This window comes from Penaeus japonicus, unplaced genomic scaffold (assembly GCF_977035675.1).
Source record: "Penaeus japonicus unplaced genomic scaffold, GWHDUDI00000001_assembly GWHDUDI00000005, whole genome shotgun sequence".
NCBI classification, from domain to species: domain Eukaryota; kingdom Metazoa; phylum Arthropoda; class Malacostraca; order Decapoda; family Penaeidae; genus Penaeus; species Penaeus japonicus.
In genome coordinates, this window is record NW_028234407.1 from 39,441,713 (window position 1) to 39,461,712 (window position 20,000).

At 37.6% G+C, this 20,000-nt stretch overlaps 2 protein-coding genes across 6 annotated transcripts in view; one reads left to right on the forward strand and one right to left on the reverse strand.

Annotated features, from left to right (window-relative positions):
• LOC122251259 (uncharacterized) overlaps positions 1-12,977 on the forward strand; it is a 16,944-nt gene extending 3,967 nt beyond the window's left edge. For all 3 annotated transcript variants that reach the window (XM_043013028.2, XM_086537431.1, XM_043013029.2), the window contains 13 exons: positions 803-1,059; positions 1,215-1,465; positions 2,648-2,729; positions 3,201-3,411; positions 5,046-5,215; positions 5,514-5,612; positions 5,759-5,851; positions 6,053-6,183; positions 6,364-6,454; positions 6,914-7,075; positions 7,757-7,861; positions 8,147-8,249; positions 8,900-12,977. In XM_043013028.2, the coding sequence (XP_042868962.2) occupies positions 803-1,059; positions 1,215-1,465; positions 2,648-2,729; positions 3,201-3,411; positions 5,046-5,215; positions 5,514-5,612; positions 5,759-5,851; positions 6,053-6,183; positions 6,364-6,454; positions 6,914-7,075; positions 7,757-7,861; positions 8,147-8,249; positions 8,900-9,747 (2,603 nt within the window). In that variant the 3' untranslated portion in view covers positions 9,748-12,977. The remainder of the gene's footprint in view (positions 1-802; positions 1,060-1,214; positions 1,466-2,647; positions 2,730-3,200; positions 3,412-5,045; positions 5,216-5,513; positions 5,613-5,758; positions 5,852-6,052; positions 6,184-6,363; positions 6,455-6,913; positions 7,076-7,756; positions 7,862-8,146; positions 8,250-8,899) is intronic.
• Positions 12,978-13,079: 102 nt separating this feature from the next.
• Lsm10 (U7 small nuclear RNA associated Lsm10) overlaps positions 13,080-20,000 on the reverse strand; it is an 8,925-nt gene continuing 2,004 nt past the window's right edge. Inside the window, exons 1-4 of one of the 3 annotated variants that reach the window (XM_043013037.2) lie at positions 17,004-17,156; positions 15,433-15,585; positions 15,012-15,129; positions 13,080-14,607 (exon numbers count right to left, since the gene is read on the reverse strand). In XM_043013037.2, the coding sequence (XP_042868971.1) occupies positions 14,434-14,607; positions 15,012-15,129; positions 15,433-15,569 (429 nt within the window). In that variant the 5' untranslated portion in view covers positions 15,570-15,585; positions 17,004-17,156 and the 3' untranslated portion in view covers positions 13,080-14,433. Of the gene's footprint in view, positions 14,608-15,011; positions 15,130-15,432; positions 15,586-16,973; positions 17,157-20,000 lie in introns of those variants that run through there. The other 2 variants (XM_043013038.2, XM_043013039.2) reach the window with 2 other exon arrangements.

Below are 20,000 nucleotides of genomic sequence, written 5' to 3' on the forward strand. Positions count from 1 at the left end.
TTATTATTATTATTATTATTATTATTGTTAATATTGTTAATCTTGTTAGTATTGTTAATATTGTTATTATTATTATTATTATTATTATTATTATTATGATAATGATTATTTTATTATTATTATTATGATAATTATTATTTTATTATTATTATTATTATTATTATTATTATTATTATTATTATTATAATGATTATTTTATCATTATTATTATTATTATTATTATGATAATGATTATTTTATTATTGTTATTATTATTATTATAATTATTATTATGATAATGATTATTTTATTATTATTATTATTATTATTATTATTATGATAATTATTATTTTAATATTATTATTATCATTATTATTATTATTATTATTATTATTATTATTATGATAATGATTATTTTATTATTATTATTGTTATTATTCTTATTATTATGATAATTATTATTTTATTATTATTATTATTATTATTATTATTATTATTATTATTATTATTATTATGATAATGATTATTTTATTATTATTATTATTTTTTTTTATGATAATGATTATTTTGTTATTATTATTATTATTATTATTATTATTATTATTATTGCAATTGTTTTGGATGATATTGATTCAGATTACCCATTTTGGCCCAAACTTTGTGCACTTCAATGCTGTATATACCTAATATTTTGAAATACTCAACATATAGTTCTCATTTGAGGAAGTGAATTTTACTTGTCACAAGCATAATGCTAGAGTAGATTTTCACTAATTATATCTCCAGTGTATATCCCTCCACCCCCTCCCTTCATTCTTTTCAGTCCCAGCCAAGTATCACGTCCTCCTGGATGATGCCGAGACCCGGCTGACGGCCATGTTCGTGGAAGACAGATCAGCTGTCAGCGTGGTGTCACGGCGCTCCGATCCCGTAGAGAGCAGCCGACACTCCACGAGTGGGATTATGTACAGTCCCTCTCACGTTTCCTCTACCTCCTCTGCAGCTGCACATGGCCCTAGCGTGCGCAAGCAAGCAATGGCAAATCCTGGCCATCAGGCACCGCAGATGCAACCAGTGCGGGTATATATGTTTTTTGTTTTTTTATATTTTATTTTTAGTACAAATAGATGGTTTATAATTATTTGCTGTTCATTACATTGCCGAAGAGGATGTACATTCTGGATACTCAGTTAGTATTCAGTGATGTTGATTTACCTTAGCATGATTTCCTTCAGCAAGAATCGAGCATGTCTGCTGCCGGTGCCTGCGCTCTAAGTGGCTCGCTCTCACACAAATACAACCTAGAAAACTTTGACCATGGGAACTCGCGAATCAGTCACCAGCCTGCGTCACCCAAAGTCCCCGAGACATTACTCAACCCCAAGCCGAGTGCTCCTGTGCTAGGCAGTATGCAACCCATGGCACCCATGCACCAGCAGCCTATGTTGCACATGGAGAAGAAAATCAACAATGATGAAGCCCTAGGGTAAGATGAGCTGTGCTTTGTAAGCTTGAAGCTTATTCGTTATTGATGAAGGAATTCAGAATATTTTGATTGAAAGTCTCTGGTCAACACATATTCCCTCTAGATATAAAGTGCAGTTTATTTAGTCCAGTACCACAAACAAATGTAACACTCCATTGTGCTTAATAAGAAAATATAAGTTGCAACATATGTAGTTTTCATTTCACAATATTTATGGTATTTTTTACTCTGCCGCAGTGGAACATTTTCATGGAGTCGTCTGAAAGGTGACAGAAATTTTACTTTGTTAATTACTCGTTGAGTTGGTAATAAATTTTCCTTTATTAAATATTCAAAGCATGTAATTTAATGGAAAATCAATCCTGTAGTCCTGATGTATGTACCATGTTTTACTTAGTAATATTTGTAGTTCCATGTAAAAGTCATTTAATCCTAGTGTCTAAGGATTTAGAAGTGAAAATTATTTTAGAATGATGAAACAAGTGGTGAATATAATACTGTGGAGAAAGTTATTCCAATTTAATTTTAATTGAATGAAAATAAAGATTAGTGTAGAAGTCATATTATTTGGCTCAAACACAGAATATTTGTGTGAAACGAAATGTAGAGTCCCCACCCTATATTTTCAGGCAAATGAATGTGATTTTGTGCATGAATTTTTTAGATATACACTGTAAAGTGCCATAAAGTAATGTTGTGTGTGATGTAACTAAAACAGGTTGTCATTTGATGACATAATGTAACCAGACTTTGCCTCTAATTTAGGATTGAGTTTGTGTTAACCCTTAGACTTTTATGAATTTGAAGTTTGTTAATTATTATGATAATTTTTACATGGCTTTCAATGTCAGGTACATCATAGTAATTATGTGCTACTCTTATTTTGTACTAATATCTGATAACCTGCATATTCAGATCTCAAGTTATATGAGAAATGATTAAAGGAGAAAAATGTGATTGGTTCACATAGTATCAAAACCTTTAGTTTTGATTCCTTCAATAGCTCAATTTTTCATCCTGTTTTAGGAATATAGATATATTTTAGCAGAATTATTTTAAAAGCTAGGTAACCTTTTATTCATTTTTGTTATAATTTATCTGTCCTTTAAAATTTAGTGGTCTATATATTCATTCATCTCTGTTTGAAAGGGTGGCTAAGAAGAAAATATTCTTTTCTTTCAGTATTTGGGGAGAAGTATCCTGCGATGACAATAATCAGAAGTCTTTGCCCAAGTACGACTTTGACCAGGAATATGCCGACAGGGTAAGTAAGTGTGTTAATGAGTGTAATTAATGCATCATATCAAAGGCTGATTAGTATCACTTTGCTAATATATCATATGTAGACATATATGTCATACCATAAGTCTAAAAAAGGATAAAAAACACAACATGCTTAGCCCAGGCCAAACATACAAACAAAAAAGAAAAGCCTCCCAACATCTCGTAAAATCAGGCAGGTGTAGAGCGCTCTGAGAAGCATAGTGTAATATTGCGCTAGGAGAGATCTAGCACGTGGATGCTGCATGCGCTTGTTATCCTCACGGCAAGAGCAGCATTAAGCAAACAATCAGCCTGGTGCGAATGAGTTCAGAGGATTTTGTGAATATGAGTCTTGAGGGTCAAAAGTGGAAAATTTGCAGAATGGTATATAACAAATACAGAGAGACAGTAGTAAATGCAAATATTGAATGAAAATTGTTCTTAATTGGTATTTCAATTCTTTTTTCTGCAGGTTGCAAGGAAACTGGGGATGGAAGGGAGGGATCAGATGAGAACAGACAGCAATAATGGCACAGTAACGCATCATCCTCGAAGGAAAGAGGAATCCTTGGGCCTTGCATCATCTCCTGGGCCAGCTAGCTCATTACCCTCCCCGCCAAGCCCATTACCGCATGCTCATGCTGCAGAGTCGAGTGGGAATGGACGCCTACGAAGAATATCTAGTGAGTCTTTGATGGGGGTGCTGTGTCATGTTTATGAGTATTTTGATTGTTTGATTGGTTGCTGCCATGCTGTTCAGTGAAATGCCACTATTTTGACTTGAGTTGGCTTTATGGTAAGAACGTACATGACTGGTGTTCACTAGGGTCTCCATGCGAGGTTTGGATGAGCATGTGCTTGTGCTAATGGCCTCTTTCTTTCTACCTCACAAGAGACTTGGCAAGGAAAATGCTATCCTACCCCATGCAAGTGAAGGAGTTTGCAAGGGGGAACATGACATAGAGGGAAGAAGTATGTACTATGGTATATTCTTCCAATCTGTTATTTGCTTTTTACTGTCTGGGGAAAGAAGTGATAGCCAATAGATTATTAATTAAGTATTTGAAAATGCTGTGGTGATTAAGTTTGACATTTGTAGGATTTCATATATACATCTGTTTAACCCTCTCTGGAAGGGTGGTACACTACTGTACCGCTCATTCAAAAGCTGGCACAATATTGTGCCAGCCATTTAATTGATTTAGGCCTAAGCGCTCGAAAGCCCCGGCATTGTGACATTCAAGGCTGGAATGCCCCCGTCGTGAATGGGTTAAAATGGTTATCACCTGACTAGGTAGTCTCTGAATTGAGCATCATGCATGATCCATTAGGCAGCACACCAGACCAAGAAGAAAAAAAGATCCCCCCACTGTCGATGTCCCTCCAAGCGTCTTTGCTCCTGGCTTGATTGAGTAGGATGCTTGTGATAACAGATGCTTAACCCACTCACGCCGGATGACGTGCTGACACGTTTCGTGGTTTTCGCGTCCGATGCCGCCGATGAGATATCTGGCCAAGGCTGGCGCTCGGGGTGAGCGAGTGGGCAGCCCAGGCTCGCGGCCCGTGCGCCCGAGAATCTCGAAGCGTTCGGATGATGCGTTCGAAAACCTCGGTATAGCGACCGTGCAAAGCCGGAATGGCCCCGGCGTGAATGGGTTAAACCTGCTGTTGGGATAAGAGCAGTGGAGAAAAAGGGGAAGGGAAATATTTATAGGCACCAGAGTAAAGCATACATAGGGTATAGCATGAATGTTTAGTGATACTCAGTTCAGTTTAAGAGTCTTGGGACGCCAAAAGACCTAACTGGCAGTCAGGACAGGTGGCACTGGCTAAAAGAAGTTAGAGGGATGGGCAAAGTGTTTTGGCTGTCCTCTGGGTAGTGCAGACTAGTCTAAACAATATTTTTCCATAAATCCATTAAAAATGCAGGTTTTGGCTGACTTCGGAACCCTGTAGCTCTGGAGCTAGTGCTGTTACAGTATAATACTTCATGACTGTATGTGTACTTCAACTATGAGCAGATTCAGATGTCGCATCATGTCTTCTCTTAGGCCTAATCAGTGATGTCATGTATGTCATGATGCTCAATGGGTTAATAGACTGGATACTTCAGTAAGATAGACAATAGGAAACAGAAAATATTTGCTCTAAACTGTCTTATGAATTTATACAGTTTATACAGGTTATACAGTTAATTGAGCTGTATGTAAAAAGGTACGCTTTCATTCTCTAAAATTATTATTTACTTTGAACTTGGAGAAATTACACAAAATAAAAACTCATTTTTGTAAATGAATTTTGTTCTGCCAATTTCCAGGTACTTCTGAGACTGCAAATGAGTGCAATGTACCTGTAATCCCCTACAAAGAACTGGAAGAAGCCACAGCTGTCTGGAACACAGATAACCTCCTGGGTCGAGGCGGCTTTGGAACAGTCTTCCGGGGGAATTGGAAGAACACCCAGGTGGCCATTAAGAGGATCGATCCAGTGAGTATTCGGGCTTGTAGCAGTGACCATTTTGCGACATTGGAATAGGGTTTAGAGGATCTTTATAGATGTAAAGAAAAATAGATAAGGATAGATGTGTTTTTTATATATTTATTTTTATTTTGATAATTGTTTTAGTTTTGTGTTACTGTTTTACAAGATATATATTTTGGCATATCAGAAACTTTTAAAAATAGGAAAGGGAAAGAGGGCATAAAGAATGTAATGTTATAACTTTGTATGGTTTATCTGTTATTCAATATTGCATATCTAATGTTTGCACTTTTAATGTTTGCAGCATGGTAATACCCCACTAGATAGCAAGCAGCTCCATGTTACACAAAGTTTTGATGAACTGAAACGTCTGCAGTCCTATCGTCATGACAACATCTTACAGGTAACTTTTGTTGTTTAATTGCCTGTTTGTTTATTACTGTTGTTATATATATTTTTTTTATGCATGATTCTTGCTCCCAAGAATTCTGCTGTTGGCGAAGGTTAAGGTTCGTCATGATCTGTAGTGTCCCCTTTTGTATTTTTCAGGTTTATGGGTACTCAGCAGACCCAGATCAGCCTCTGTGCTTGGTATATCAGTATATGCCAAATGGATCTGTAGAAGATAGACTGCAGTGTAGGGTAAGTTTGGGGATAATCACAAGTTTCCTATGAAGATTTTTTATTTTCTTTTAAGCATAAGGTAAGCTTGTGCTACAATCTAGTGCTCCTAAAAGTTTGAATTATTTTGTAGCCTTACATCTCACTACTCATTCATTTCACTCATTATTGTGAAGAATACTCCTTATACTCCTTTGATTTAATGGGCCTTTCTTTGAGCAGAGGATTGGCGGAAGCCCCACAAAAGTGCTCACATGGTGGCAGCGATACAGAATAGCCTGGGGGACTGCCAGAGGGCTTCAGTATCTTCACACAGTTAAGGATAAACCATTGATCCATGGAGATGTTAAGAGGTGATTTTTTAAGGTGATCTTTTGTTGTTGTTAAGAAATTGAGAGAACTTATTCTTCGTCTTCTTTTATAAGTAGCAAAAATTACAGTATGTATGTTTTTTGTATGTCTGTGTCATACATTATGTCTTCCTATTTGGTTTTGTAATTTTATATAAAATGCATTTGCTTCATTCTTTTTAGTGCAAACATCTTGTTAGACCAAAACTACGAAGCGAAATTAGGAGACTTTGGACTGGCGAGGGAAGGGAAGAGCCAAGTCACCAGTATGAAGGTGAGTTTTTTGGTATTAATTGTGTGTCCTTTTTTCAGCTTTGAGACATTTGTTTGGATTTGGAGAAATTTTACTAATGCTAGATTGATGTGTGTGTGTGTGTGTGTGTGTGTGTGTGTGTGTGTGTGTGTGTGTGTGTGTGTGTGTGTGTGTGTGTGTGTGTGTGTGTGTGTGTGTGTGTGTGTGTGTGTGTGTGTGTGTGTGTGTGTGTGTGTGTGTGTGTGTGTGTGTGTGTGTGTGTGTGTGTGTGTGTGTGTGTGTGTGTGTGTGTGTGTGTGTGTGTGTGTGTGTGTGTGTGTGTGTGTGTGTGTGTGTGTGTGAGAGAGATACATGATATTTGATATGTTTTAAATGTTTTATAATAATTCTCTTTTGGGTCATATCTTTTTCGTTGCAAAGATATAACCCAAAAGATATCATGCAAAATTTTGGCCCCATGAGAGATATTATATCTACCAGGTGTCACGAGTTCATGGAACGAAGCCTTACCTGCCAGCAGATTACCTGAGGTCGAAGAAACTTTCCGTCAAAGTGGACACATATAGTTATGGCATTGTCCTCTTTGAATTGTGCACGGGGTTGAGGGCCTACGACGAGAAGAGGGAGAGAGGAAAATTTTTGGTGAGTGATGAGTTGTATTTCTGATTTATTTTTGCTTTTATTTTTTTGTTTGTGTGAAGGAATGTTGAAGGATTTATCTCTAGGTTCAAGATAGAGATTAAGGAACTCATTATTTATCTATTTGTATATTTATCGAAATTTTCTTTCATAATCCTTCTTTTCATTATTATAGTTTTGTCTGTTTTTTAGATAATCAACCGCTCTTTTGAGTTTGTATGTTTAGGCCACCCCCAAGTGCTCTCTCATTAGAGCTGTGTTGTATCCCAGCTAATTAGCTAACTCAAGGCTGTAGGCATAGCAGACTGACATACTGCACATGAAAAATGGGAACAATTTTTGTTTTTTTCCCATATGTGCTCTCCCTTGGAGCATGGTGTCTCCCAATCACTGGAAAATAGTCAACACCAGGCCACAAGTGGGCTATCAGAGATCCAACCACCACTGCTAGCTAGTATAGTGGCTGAAAGGAGCTGTGTGTTCAGAAAGAAAATGTTAAAAATGATTCTGCACTATATTGGATGTGACGACATATACCCATATGGGAATTACAGTCACACTTTGTCACTTCATCACAGCACATAGCCCATCACCTATTTGTGAAACCATGAACATAGCTCATCGCATGAAAGGGTTAAGGTACTGAAAGGGAATTTTAAATGTTTTTTGTCTTTGTGGAAACAGAAAGAACTTGTGGATGATACTGCCAATGAGGAAACTCTACGGGACAGAAATGCAGGACCAGAGCTAGACGGAGAGGTCTTTAAGATGCTCTTCAAGCTTGGAAGAGTAAGTACTGGTACAGGAAAAGCTTTGGAAAATCTCTTTGGGTAATTCTTAATGATAGCTGTTATTTTTCTGAAAAATTATTTGAAAATGAATTAGTTTGATGCTATCTATCACAAATAAGATTGTATTTTCCTTTTAATTCTTCTTTTGATTTATTGAGTAATGTTTATATTATTCTTATGACATTTAGCGTCTATTTATTTCTTAGACTTTGCTTAAAGAAAACCTAGTCATTAATAATGGCAAAATTATGGAGCAATGATCTTTTTTCTTTTGTATTTTTAGGACTGTGTAAAGTTAATTTCAACCAAGCGGCCAGACATGACAACTGTCTTCAAGGAATTGGAAAGCTTTGGTCAAGTGCTGGACAGGAATGCTCAAGCAAGAAGTAAGATTCAATTATATTTTTATTAAGTTTTGATAGTTTTTTTTTTAACCACTTTATTTATATGCAGCTTTAATTTGATGTTTTACCTAAATTTTGGGTTTAAAGTTTATGAGAGTCACACATGAGTAAAACTAGTACACCCACAGCAATTTTTTCTTCAATGTATATAATTTCAGAAATATCTACAAGCCACCTGATGGATATTTTTGACATGAAAAAGGGTGTTTTTGTTGTTTGATATACTAATTTCAAGATTCCTAAATTTAGTGTCTGTAAATCAGTTATAGGTTAGAAAATGCCTGTTAACTAACCCATTGGTTGCAGTTAAAAAAATTTGTATGCAGTAGGATGGCAGGTTTACATTGTCTGGCACGGTGCCATCCGCATCTACGACCGTCTCTGCTTTTGCAGCAAATCATGCCATCCGCTACTAATGGATTAAGGATGTTAAGGAGATGAAGATGCTTGCAATGATTTTGAGAATGAAAAGAATAGATAGAAAAGAGAAAAAAAAATAAAAGAACATGAATTTCTCCAGTAGTTGGTAAAGATAATAAGTCTGAAACAAATGTGTAGATGATTTCATATTATCTCCTTTATATGATAAGTTTTTATTGTATGTCTTCATGTTTTACTTTATACCATTTCAGAAATATCACTAGGTGAAACGAGTTCTGGAGCTACAACGCCATACATGCTGCAGATCTTCCATGACACAGCTGGGTCAATGCAATCTCCATCTGTGTCGCCATCAACGCAACCCTCCCTCGCGGCTTCAACCATACCGAATTACCCGTCTCCCCCTTCCCCGTCCTTCTTGCCGCCGCACTCGCCAGTCCCTTCTGTTGTGCCAGGAAGCTCAGTCATGCCGCACTATCCACAACATCCTGCTGTTTTTAGCAATGCTCCAATGTTAGTCAACGGAGGTGTCCCTTACAGGAATCAGTATCCCCATGCTGGACCACCAGTCTGGAAACCTGTTGTTGGGGGCAACCTGTATGCACCGCAGCATGGCCTGCCTCTGCACATGCCTCATATAAATGTGAGTCCACCCAAAGATGGTAGTGGGGGACAGGATCCACCGAGTTATAGTGAAACCATATCGAAGATGCCTGGGGGTGCAGTTGGAGGGGCCTGTCCAGTGTCTCCACTCTTACCGCAGGTTTTGGGCCTCAATCTGAATGCCAGACCCTCAGGCAACACTACCATCAGTTCCATATCCTCGGAGAGTGATTATGGCAGTTCTGAATCAAGCATGATAGCCACCACTACGCAGAATCTAGGGTATGCAAACGGCTACTATAATGCTGGAGGTGCAGCAGCTGCGGCGCTCATCCCAACAGTGGTTCACCCAGAAGCCACAGAGTACAATGACAACCCTGGAGTTGCAATTACTCCCTTAATCACAGAATTGGGTATGAAGTCTGCCGAACAACCTACTCAGCCTGAATCATTACCAAAACTGCCGTCTGCTGTTGGGAAGAAATCATTCTTCTAGTTTGTAGAAAATTCATGCTTTAATGTCCAAACTCCAGCACTTTTGGAGTGCACAAATTCTATTGCGTGGAGCTCTTTGACAAATTTTAGATATAGAAAATTCTCAATGTTTCAAAGGCATTGGATTTTAAGATATAGATATGTATAAAAAGATCCGCTTTTGTTTATTTTAATTGATTGGTTTCATATGGAGTAATCTGTAAAGCTAAAAATTTATATGGAAAATTAACATGTTTTATTCTTTATAAACAAGTTATAAAGCTGATATATTTCTACAGTAACTTTTTCAATTATGGCATCGTTTTCTCTCTACAATATAGATAACATATTGTTTTTTATACCCTGTTATCGATGAGGTGGTTTTAGCTCCAGCTGGACATTATGCTGGGGTATTTCGAAATGCGCAGGCCTAACATGGGCTATGCATTTGTTGAAGTGGCTACCAACTGCTATGTGCCTGACACCGGGGTTGCTGGCCATACAAAAAGTGATGATGTGATATATTGTGTCCCTGGCAGGAAGACCAGCCTGGCTATGACTTGATATCATATCATCTGCTGTTAACCTGTTAACGCCAGGTGACAAGATATCACGTCGAGTGGTGGCAGGACCAGCTGCTGGGGATGTGATTTTTTTGTCATGGCTATCCTTCTGGCCGGTGCACTGGGTGATCGGGCGTGTACGCGCTTAGCTGCGGCCAGAGCTGGTGAATAGCTTGAGGCATTAGATTAGGCTTACGTGTTTGACACATCCCGACATTTAGACCATTTGAAGCCAAACCACCCCATTGGCAACAGGTCAAGGGGTTAAAACAGGAAGATTTTGGAAGTGTATTACTGTTTTTTATGTGCATTGCTTTTATGAAGGTGACTAATGTATTTCATAAAATTAGTTAATTTTAGATTATGAGCTTGCATGTAATGTTTCTCAAACCATTATTACAGCTGTTGGTAAACCTGTCGGTATGCCTGTTATTGTCATGTACATTTTTTATATATATATATAATTATCATCTAAGAAAAATAGAATCTGTCAACGAAGCTAATAAGCTACCTTAACTAAGTTGACTCTGCCTAGTTTATCATCTGAGAAGCTTGAATGCAGGAAGGGGAATTACACTATCCCCTAGCTTTGCTCTTCAAACAATGGCTATGAATTCTTTGTTATAAATATGATTATTTGCTTGTTGTAAGAACTAGTTTCAGTTCAGCAATAAGCTGTGCAACTTTTCTTCATATGTATATTTTATGTGTTATAATTTGTCTAGGTATTTTGTAAATTCAGTCTTGTTCATTAGAAGTAATTGTTCTTTAACCAGATACTGTCTGCTCTAAGAAAATGTTGATATATATGGTCAGTAACCATATTACTGAATTTTTTTAAGTAGTTTCTTCTTATATGACTGCACATATGTTCTTTTATATTTGTGATGAATAGAGATTGGCAAATGCAAAGAATTATAGAATTCATTTTGTGCAGGTAACAAAATGTATTTTCATGACAAGTTAAGGTAAAAGTGGGCTAGAATTTTTTTTTTTTTTTTATATAGATGTAGAGCAATGGTTACATTAAATTATTTGTTATGCAGGTTTCTGTGGCTATAATAGACATAAAAGATTTACTGTGAATAGTATCTTTCTCATTTATTTCCAGAATTTAAATGGAAAATGTGAACCTATTTGTGGGGAGTGAAATAGGTGGAACAGGGAAGGGAACATAAGACGTGGTGGAGTGCGGTAAAAAGGGTTGGGTTAGTACAAATGATACCAGTTTAGGACCTTTGGTTTTATAATGTGCTTCTTGTTATACTCTTACTGTGTCCTCACAAGGCTCTGCTTATATTTTTATGATGTCAAAGTTGTACTGTAACAGGATTGGTTTGCTTTCTGCCATCCTCACTCTGTGGACCTGCGGACAGATTTAGTGTCTGTATACTGCATTGAGTATAATGCTATTTGGCAGTCTAAGGCCTTTTATGGTCAGTCATGATCTTCTGTAACCCCAACTCAGCTAATATTTTTACTCTCTTTACCATTACTGTCTATTAAATTCAACAAACATATACATGCTTGTGAGGGTTGCATTGTACCCTCTAGCCTGTCATGGAGGGGTTAAGGTCTTGCTTGATCAAAATCGGGTAAAAGATGGAAGATCAAGGTATAAAATGATCGTTAGATGGAAGATACGGCCTATGAAGTTGTCTGTCTATGCATGATCACCTTAGTTGTTAATACTCTTGTCATATGCCTTAGGTTCTCATTACCCACTCTCTGCCACATATTTGTTTATTTGTGTGAACCTATACATAATTACCTTTAATTTTTTTTTTTTTTTTTTTTTAGATTATTCATATTTTATCATTCTGAAAGGTCTGTAAGACTATTAATTCCAGTTGTTTATAGTAGCTTTTGCCTTTAGACTTTTGAGGAGAATAAAATTATATCTATATCTGTATCTATGATGTTCATTAGTTGAGATGTCAGTTGCACACAATTGTATTCCCATTTTTCAGCCTAGTGGAAAATTGTGTAAGTTAGAGTAGAGATGCTGTGTGGACTAACAAACTTTGTATTATGCTTGCATTTTCCTGTTAAATTGCACATTAATATTTTTCTTCTATAATTGGTTCAGAATGTTTATATTGAACAGGCTGTTAATATACATAGCTGCTGCAGTCCCATTAGTTCAAAAGGGTTTTTGAGAAAAACGTATATGCATGAGAACTGTTAATTTAGGAATATTCATAGAATATTTTACAGTTCACAACCAGCAAGGGTTTACAGTTCTTATCTTAGTTGATAAAGGATGATAAGAGCTTTGTGGTAAGATATATCATGTTCACGCCCGTAAACTATTCAAAGGGTTGATGGCTAGTGTTTTGTCTAGAAATATATACCATTACCTAAGAATTTATATAGACCAAATTTCAACTTTTAGTTTAATATTTTGTTATGAGATAAAATATCCTCACATTTTCTGTGATACTGACAAAATAAAGTCAAGAATGTCATATCCTGTATTTACATTTTTTCTTCTTGCAAAAATTGTCAGAAAACTATTGAATTTATCAATATGTATTGCACAATCCTTTCATCTTACTAAACTGATAACATTGCTCATTTGTTTTTGTAATTGAAAGAATATATTTTTTATTTGTCAGGTGCCAAATGATGAACTTATATTGTTACTATGTTTACATAATTTGATAAAAATAAAATTCCTATGAACCTATAGCTTACTATACCTTTTGAAAAGCTATGCATTATAAAACTGTATTCAAGTAATTCTTATAGTATGATGAAATAAATCCTTGATCCTGCAGAGATGGTTACCTTTTTTTTTTTTTTTTTTTTTACTTGAAAAATAGAAAAAAAGAGAAGTTTTTGCTTTCAGGAAGTACAATAATAACAGAAAGACAACAAAGTTTATCATTTAACATCGGCTGCAAGCAATATATGCCTAAGAAGATTCCCCCTATTCCTCACACAAGATGGTTTAATAACCTGCCCACATTCAACATATTATACAGAAGAAAATGATCACAAATTCATATACCATTTGTTGTATGTATCTGTACTACAATTCCATAAATGTATCACAGTTCCTTTTAAGTTCAATAGATTTCAAACTATTCAAAAGATGTCGCAGCTGTATAGTGAAATAAAACCACCAAAATTATAAAGGAAATGTGTAGAAACTGCTTTTCTGGATGAGCTGGTCCATGAGTTGAATAGAAAACAAAAATGGATAGTAAGATCAAGTTTACTAGTATTGATATTTCATGCGAGTATAAAGCAAGTAACATATATTGGAAAAACTAGGAATAAGAAAGACTTATTTGATCTTCACACAAATATCTAGAAAAAGTGTATTTAAAAGAAGTAAAATTTTGGTTATGAATAAAGAATAGGAAAGAGGGAGCAATGTGGTCAATGAACGTGAGTGAAGTTTTCTTTAATTTTGTCTCACAAATTACAGTATAGATGGACAGTCTTTTCATACCGCTGCACTCTAATACATACATACATACATACAAAAAAAAAAAAAAAAATAAATAAAATAAAACTACAAAAACAGTATATCCTGAAATCAATTCAGTTATCACAGACCTACTTTAATCTGGATTTTTTAGTTTTTTTGTTAAGGGCAGTAAAAAATAAATAAAAGAAAAGAACAGAATGTCATTATTCAAATTATATCTTAAAACTAATGAACATTATGGTTAACACACTACCAGAGAAAAGAAAGAAATATAAAAAAGAAAAATACCCTATGAATATTATCACATATTTGTATCAAAGAACATAAGCAATGCTTTTTTTCAAGTGTTGTTGATTCTCTCCTCATGTTATCTTTACTTGCAACTATCCACTACACTCATAGTCATTACTGAAATTATAAATACAATTCAGGGACACAGGAGAGAAGCTAACGAAAATACCACAATTAAGAAGAGTTCAACAGATGAAAGGTACAGAAGACTTAAAAGGCATTAACAGTAACCCGAGAAAGAAAGAAAAAAGAAAAGAAAAAAAGCAGAAAAGAAGAAGAAGAAGAAGAAGAAGAAGAAGAAGAAGAAGAAGAAGAAGAAGAAGAAGAAGAAGAAGAAGAAGAAGAAGAAGAAGAAGAAGAAGAAGAAGAAGAAGAAGAAGAAGAAGAAGTTTCTTCTAGGAGAGGGACTTGAGCTTTACGTCCCGTCCTTACTTCCCCCGGCTTGGGCTTGGGACTGAGCTTCCTGTTCCCGTCGGTATCTTTTGAGGGTCTGCTGCGTCCTCTTGAGAGCAATGTGGGCTTTCTTGGTGACTTTCTTATGGGTTTGGGTTGGCAAGACCTTCTTCTCGATCGCCTTCATTATGTCGATCTGGGGAGCGGATTTGGGTATTCATACTTGAACGGATTCTTTTGTAAAGGGGCCAAGGATATTTTTGATACAGGTATGACAGTTAAATGAATTGTTATGTTGTATGTGCATGTGCATGTTTAATTCAAAATGGCTGGATTTTTGCATATTATGGGATTCAACTATGAGAAGCTATTGAAATCTTATCTCTTTATTCCTGCCTTTTTTTTTCTCATTTCTTCAATTGGTTCATAAGGATGGAGTATTGATGATATGGAATAAACAGAAAACAAAAATAAACAAACAAAAACAGTACTACATGCAAACAAATATCTTGGAGAAGATCATCAAAATAAGTGAAATATATACCAGTTCATAAATTATAAAAAACAAATGAAATCCATTCTACGTCTAAAAGACCTCACCTGATCTGGAATGTGTATGTATCTGATTCTCCGTCCCGAAACGTGAAAATTGTCCAGCTTCAAGGTGTTTCCATTTCCGTCCGTGTACCTCACCTCAGACATCTCAATATCCATTTTGCTGTAAAAGAAGGATTTTAGAGTTTCATCCTAAAAAGGATTCAATGAATTCTATAGTTACTTAACTTGAAAAAAAAGAAAAAAAAGAAAAAAAAAGAAAAGAAAAGAAAAGAAAAGAAAAAAAAAAAAAAACTAATCAATCTATCCATCAGTCTAAATACACATATTTACATATTTCTCTCAATAAATACAACAGATTTTAATAAACAAACTGTATGAATAACTAAATGAATGAACAGACAAACACATAATAAAAATAATAATCATATAGATAACAATAATTACAATCACAGATCCAACTTACACATCCACATCAACTATTTTTCCACATGCAAATGAATCATTATGAAGTTCAACAACTGTCTTCCAGCCCTTTAATGCCATGGCCAAGCAGGAAAGCGTGTTCAATTCTCGCTGCCGTTCTCGCGCATAGAGACTCATTCTTTCGACTGCTTACCTGGAAGAAAAATTGGATGATGAATAATGAGTCACTGAATGAAAAAATTTGATACCTGTTTTTTTCTAACAAAGTAGAAAGGAGATTAAAGCTTGTTTGATTATGGAAAGGGCACAGACTTACAATGATTCCAATTGCACATCTTCTTCCCTAGCTATGCACTGAAACTAACTTTACAGGGAAAAAGCAATTTTACTGACATTTTTCAAGCCTTAGCAAAATTTCATAGAAAACAAAAACCTTTTTGAAGACACATCCAAAAGAACAAAATAATGATAATGATAATGATAACTAATAACAATATAATAATAATAGTAATGATTATAATAATAATAATAATAATAATAGACATGATGATGATGATAACCACAACAACAGTAAAAAACAAAAGTAACAACACTGAAAAAGACATACATATATAGGTCTACTTTGCATTATCAAAGTTCATCTGGTTGTTTTTACTTTAAGATTTCAGTCTGCTGAATTGTGTGAATATGGAATGGAGCTATTGTAATTCTATGATGATATCTTGACTTACTGAATTTTGGTTTGCTCATACATTTGGTAGCTTCAGTCTAAAAGGTACAGTATATTTACATAGCATCAGCACTGACATGTGTGGGACTGTCAGCTTAATGACATGATAACAATGACCATTGCTGTCAAAATGAAATCCCTGGATGATTTAATTAAACGAAGTTGAGTAAAAGTTTCTGATACATCTGCAGTGACATCAGAGATGACTGCATGTCTCCAGCACGCTGGCAAAGGTCAAGATACCTCCACTATATGCATTCTATCATGACAGAGCTTAACTTCAGCCCTATGTTAAAACAAAACTATTAAAAGGTAATCTGCATAATACAAAATCCTAAAATTCCTCCTCGTCAAAGTCCGTGGCCATAATGACTGAGTGATGCCACGATCTCCACACACTATGCTCTGGCAATGATCAGCAACATAGGTTTGGCCGAGATGCAGCTTGTAAAACGCCCTGGAAATCCGTTACCAAATAGGGAACCAGTCCACGCTCTATCTTGCCACTTTATATGTACTGCAGGCTTGCTGACCTTTGCCAGAGAGCAATAAAACAAAACTGTTATAATAAGTGTGGACACCAAGGTATTGCTTTATGCAGTCCCGTTGCAAATGTTCTCTCGTAGCCTCTTCACCACAGAACAAAGTAAGACTCGAGTTTCTGAAGATAGACCAAAGAACATAACATTGTAAATAAGGAAAAAAACAACTTCTGTCTCGAAAGGCATCCTAAGTATCTTGGAAACATTTAACCAAAGTAATGGTAGATAATCTTGGCAAATAAATAAGAAACAATAGAAAAGGTTATATTCTACACCGACTATGTATTATCTATCTTTATTTCTCCTTACCGGTTAAGTATCACTCTTCATACTAATTACCTCTGTGATCCTTCTGAGATTGTCTTTTCTTCAAATATATATACTCCTTTAGTTTCTTAAGCGGTTCAAGAGGAAACGTCCCTGAGTCTCAGAAAGTCGCAAAAATTTCTTCAAAAGTTGTTTACCTTTACCCTGTTTAGGGATTAGGTGTATAAAAAAAATGTTTCATCAAATTTGCAATGTCTCAGTCTATTATAATTAACTACTTAATGCATTTATTAAAGCTGATTTACTTTCACAGCTATCTTTAACTTTATTATGAAAACATCTAATACTTTAGAACTAGTATCCTTCACGGCCATTGGAATCTCCTGCTATTTTATAAGTGAATAAAGATTGCGTTGGGAATGCGCTCTAAATTAGTAGCTTACTTTGTAAACAACAATGCATATCCAACAAGGAATGCATATCCGTTAATTAAAAAATAGTCACACGATACGTATTCATAGAATGAGCCCCATATATTTCTCAAACAAATAAGGTCATTTTTGGAAGGTATTGCACGCCACATCATTGTTGTAATAGTTATTGCTAACGTCTAAACTCATGCATGAATGACAAAGTCATTTCCGTAGTTTCAACTTATTTCACACATGGATATTATACACTAACCTCTTCTAGATAATTATTGTAGGTGAAATGATGACGATAATTATATAGAAAAAGAGATAACGGTGTTGATTAAAGCCACAACAATGAGAATGATGATAACCGTTATACCATTAATAATGATAATTTTAATGATGCTTAGGAAATTAATGATAATGATGATATAGTGAATGTATGATGTATATAATGCTGTCTTTTCTCATATTAGATTAAAAAAACCGACTCCACTTCCATTAATCATCTCTTCGACAGACACAGCACAGCGGGTTCGGATCAAAGGCCCTAAGCCAAAGGTCTTCGGTGCGCGGCTGGTGAGCAAGGGCGGCTTGTCACTCGACCTAATTGGCGGCTCACGAGAGAGGAGAGAGAGAGGAGAGAAGGGAGAGAGGAGAGAGGGAAGAGGGAAGAGGAGAGAGGAGAGAGAGGAAAGGGAGGAGAGAGAGGAAGGAGAGCAGAGAGAGGAAATGGAAGAGAGTGAGGAGAGAGGGGAGAGAGAAGAAAGGGAAGAGGGAGAGGAGAGAGAGGAGAGAGGGGAGAGGGAGGAGAGAAGGGAGAGAGGAGAGAGGGAAGAGGGATGAGGAAAGAGGAGAGAGGGGAGGGAGGAGAGAGGGAAGAGGGATGAGGAGAGAGGAGAGAGGGGAGAGAGGAGAGAGGGAAGAGGGATGAGGAGAGAGGAGAGAGGGGAGAGAGGAGAGAGAGAGGAGAGAGGGGAGAGAGGAGAGAGGGAAGAGGGATGAGGAGAGAGGAGAGAAGGGAGAGAGGAGAGAGGGAAGAGGGATGAGGAGAGAGGAGAGAGGGAAGAGGGATGAGGAGAGAGAGAGGAGAGAGGGAAGAGGGATGAGGAGAGAGGAGAGAAGGGAGAGAGGAGAGAGGGAAGAGGGATGAGGAGAGAGGAGAGAAGGGAGAGAGGAGAGAGGGAAGAGGGATGAGGAGAGAGGAGAGAGGAGAGAGAGAGGAGAGAGGGGAGAGAGGAGAGAGGGAAGAGGGATGAGGAGAGAGGAGAGAAGGGAGAGAGGAGAGAGGGAAGAGGGATGAGGAGAGAGGAGAGAGGGGAGAGAGGGAAGAGGGATGAGGAGAGAGGAGAGAGGGGAGAGAGGGAAGAGGGATGAGGAGAGAGGAGAGGGAGAGGAGAGAAGGGAGAGAGGAGAGAGGGAAGAGGGATGAGGAGAGAGAGAGAGGAGAGAAGGGAGAGAGGGAAGAGGGATGAGGAGAGAGGAGAGAGAGGAGAGAAGGGAGAGAGGAGAGAGGGAAGAGGGGAGGAGGAGAGAGAGGGGGGAGAGAGGGAGAGAGGGAGAGAGAGAGAGGAAGAGGGATGAGGAGAGAGGAGAGAGAGAGGAGAGAAGGGAGAGAGGAGAGAGGGAAGAGGGATGAGGAGAGAGGAGAGAAGGGAGAGAGGAGAGAGGGAAGAGGGAAGAGGGATGAGGAGAGAGGAGAGAGAGAGGAGAGAAGGGAGAGAGGAGAGAGGGAAGAGGGATGAGGAGAGAGGAGAGAGAGAGGAGAGAGGGGAGAGGGAGGAGGAGAGGGGAGAGAGGAGAGAGGAGAGAGGGAAGAGAGGGGAGAGAGAGGAGAGGAGAGAGGAGAGAGAGAGGAGAGAAGGGAGAGAGGAGAGAGGGAAGAGGAGAGAGGAGAGAGAGAGGAGAGAAGGGAGAGAGGAGAGAGGGAAGAGGAGAGAGGAGAGAGAGAGGAGAGAAGGGAGAGAGGAGAGAGGGAAGAGGAGAGAGGAGAGAGAGAGGAGAGAAGGGAGAGAGGAGAGGGGAGAGGGGAGAGAGGAGAGGAGAGGAGAGGAGAGGAGAGAGGGGAGAGAGAGGGAGAGAGGGGAGAGGAGGGAGAGGAGAGAGAGAGGAGAGAAGGGAGAGAGGAGAGAGAGAAGAGGGATGAGGGATGAGGAGAGAGGAGAGAGAGAGGAGAGAAGGGAGAGAGGAGAGAGGGAAGAGGGAAGAGGGATGAGGAGAGAGGAGAGAGAGAGGAGAGAAGGGAGAGAGGAGAGAGGGAAGAGGGATGAGGAGAGAGGAGAGAGAGAGGAGAGAAGGGAGAGAGGAGAGAGGGAAGAGGGATGAGGAGAGAGGAGAGAGAGAGGAGAGAAGGGAGAGAGGAGAGAGAGAAGAGGGATGAGGGATGAGGAGAGAGGAGAGAGAGAGAAGAGAAGGGAGAGAGGAGAGAGGGAAGAGGGATGAGGAGAGAGGAGAGAAGGGAGAGAGGAGAGAGGGAAGAGGGATGAGAAGAGAGGAGAGAGGGGGAGAGGGAAGAGGCTTATGGCTTCTGCGACTCTCACTCGGAATATGTCCTGAAATTTTGTCTTTCTTAAAAAAAAAAAAAAAAAAAAAAAAAAAAAAAAAAAAAAAACGAGCGAATATCATTACCCTAAACACAATCCGACGATGGTGCCGC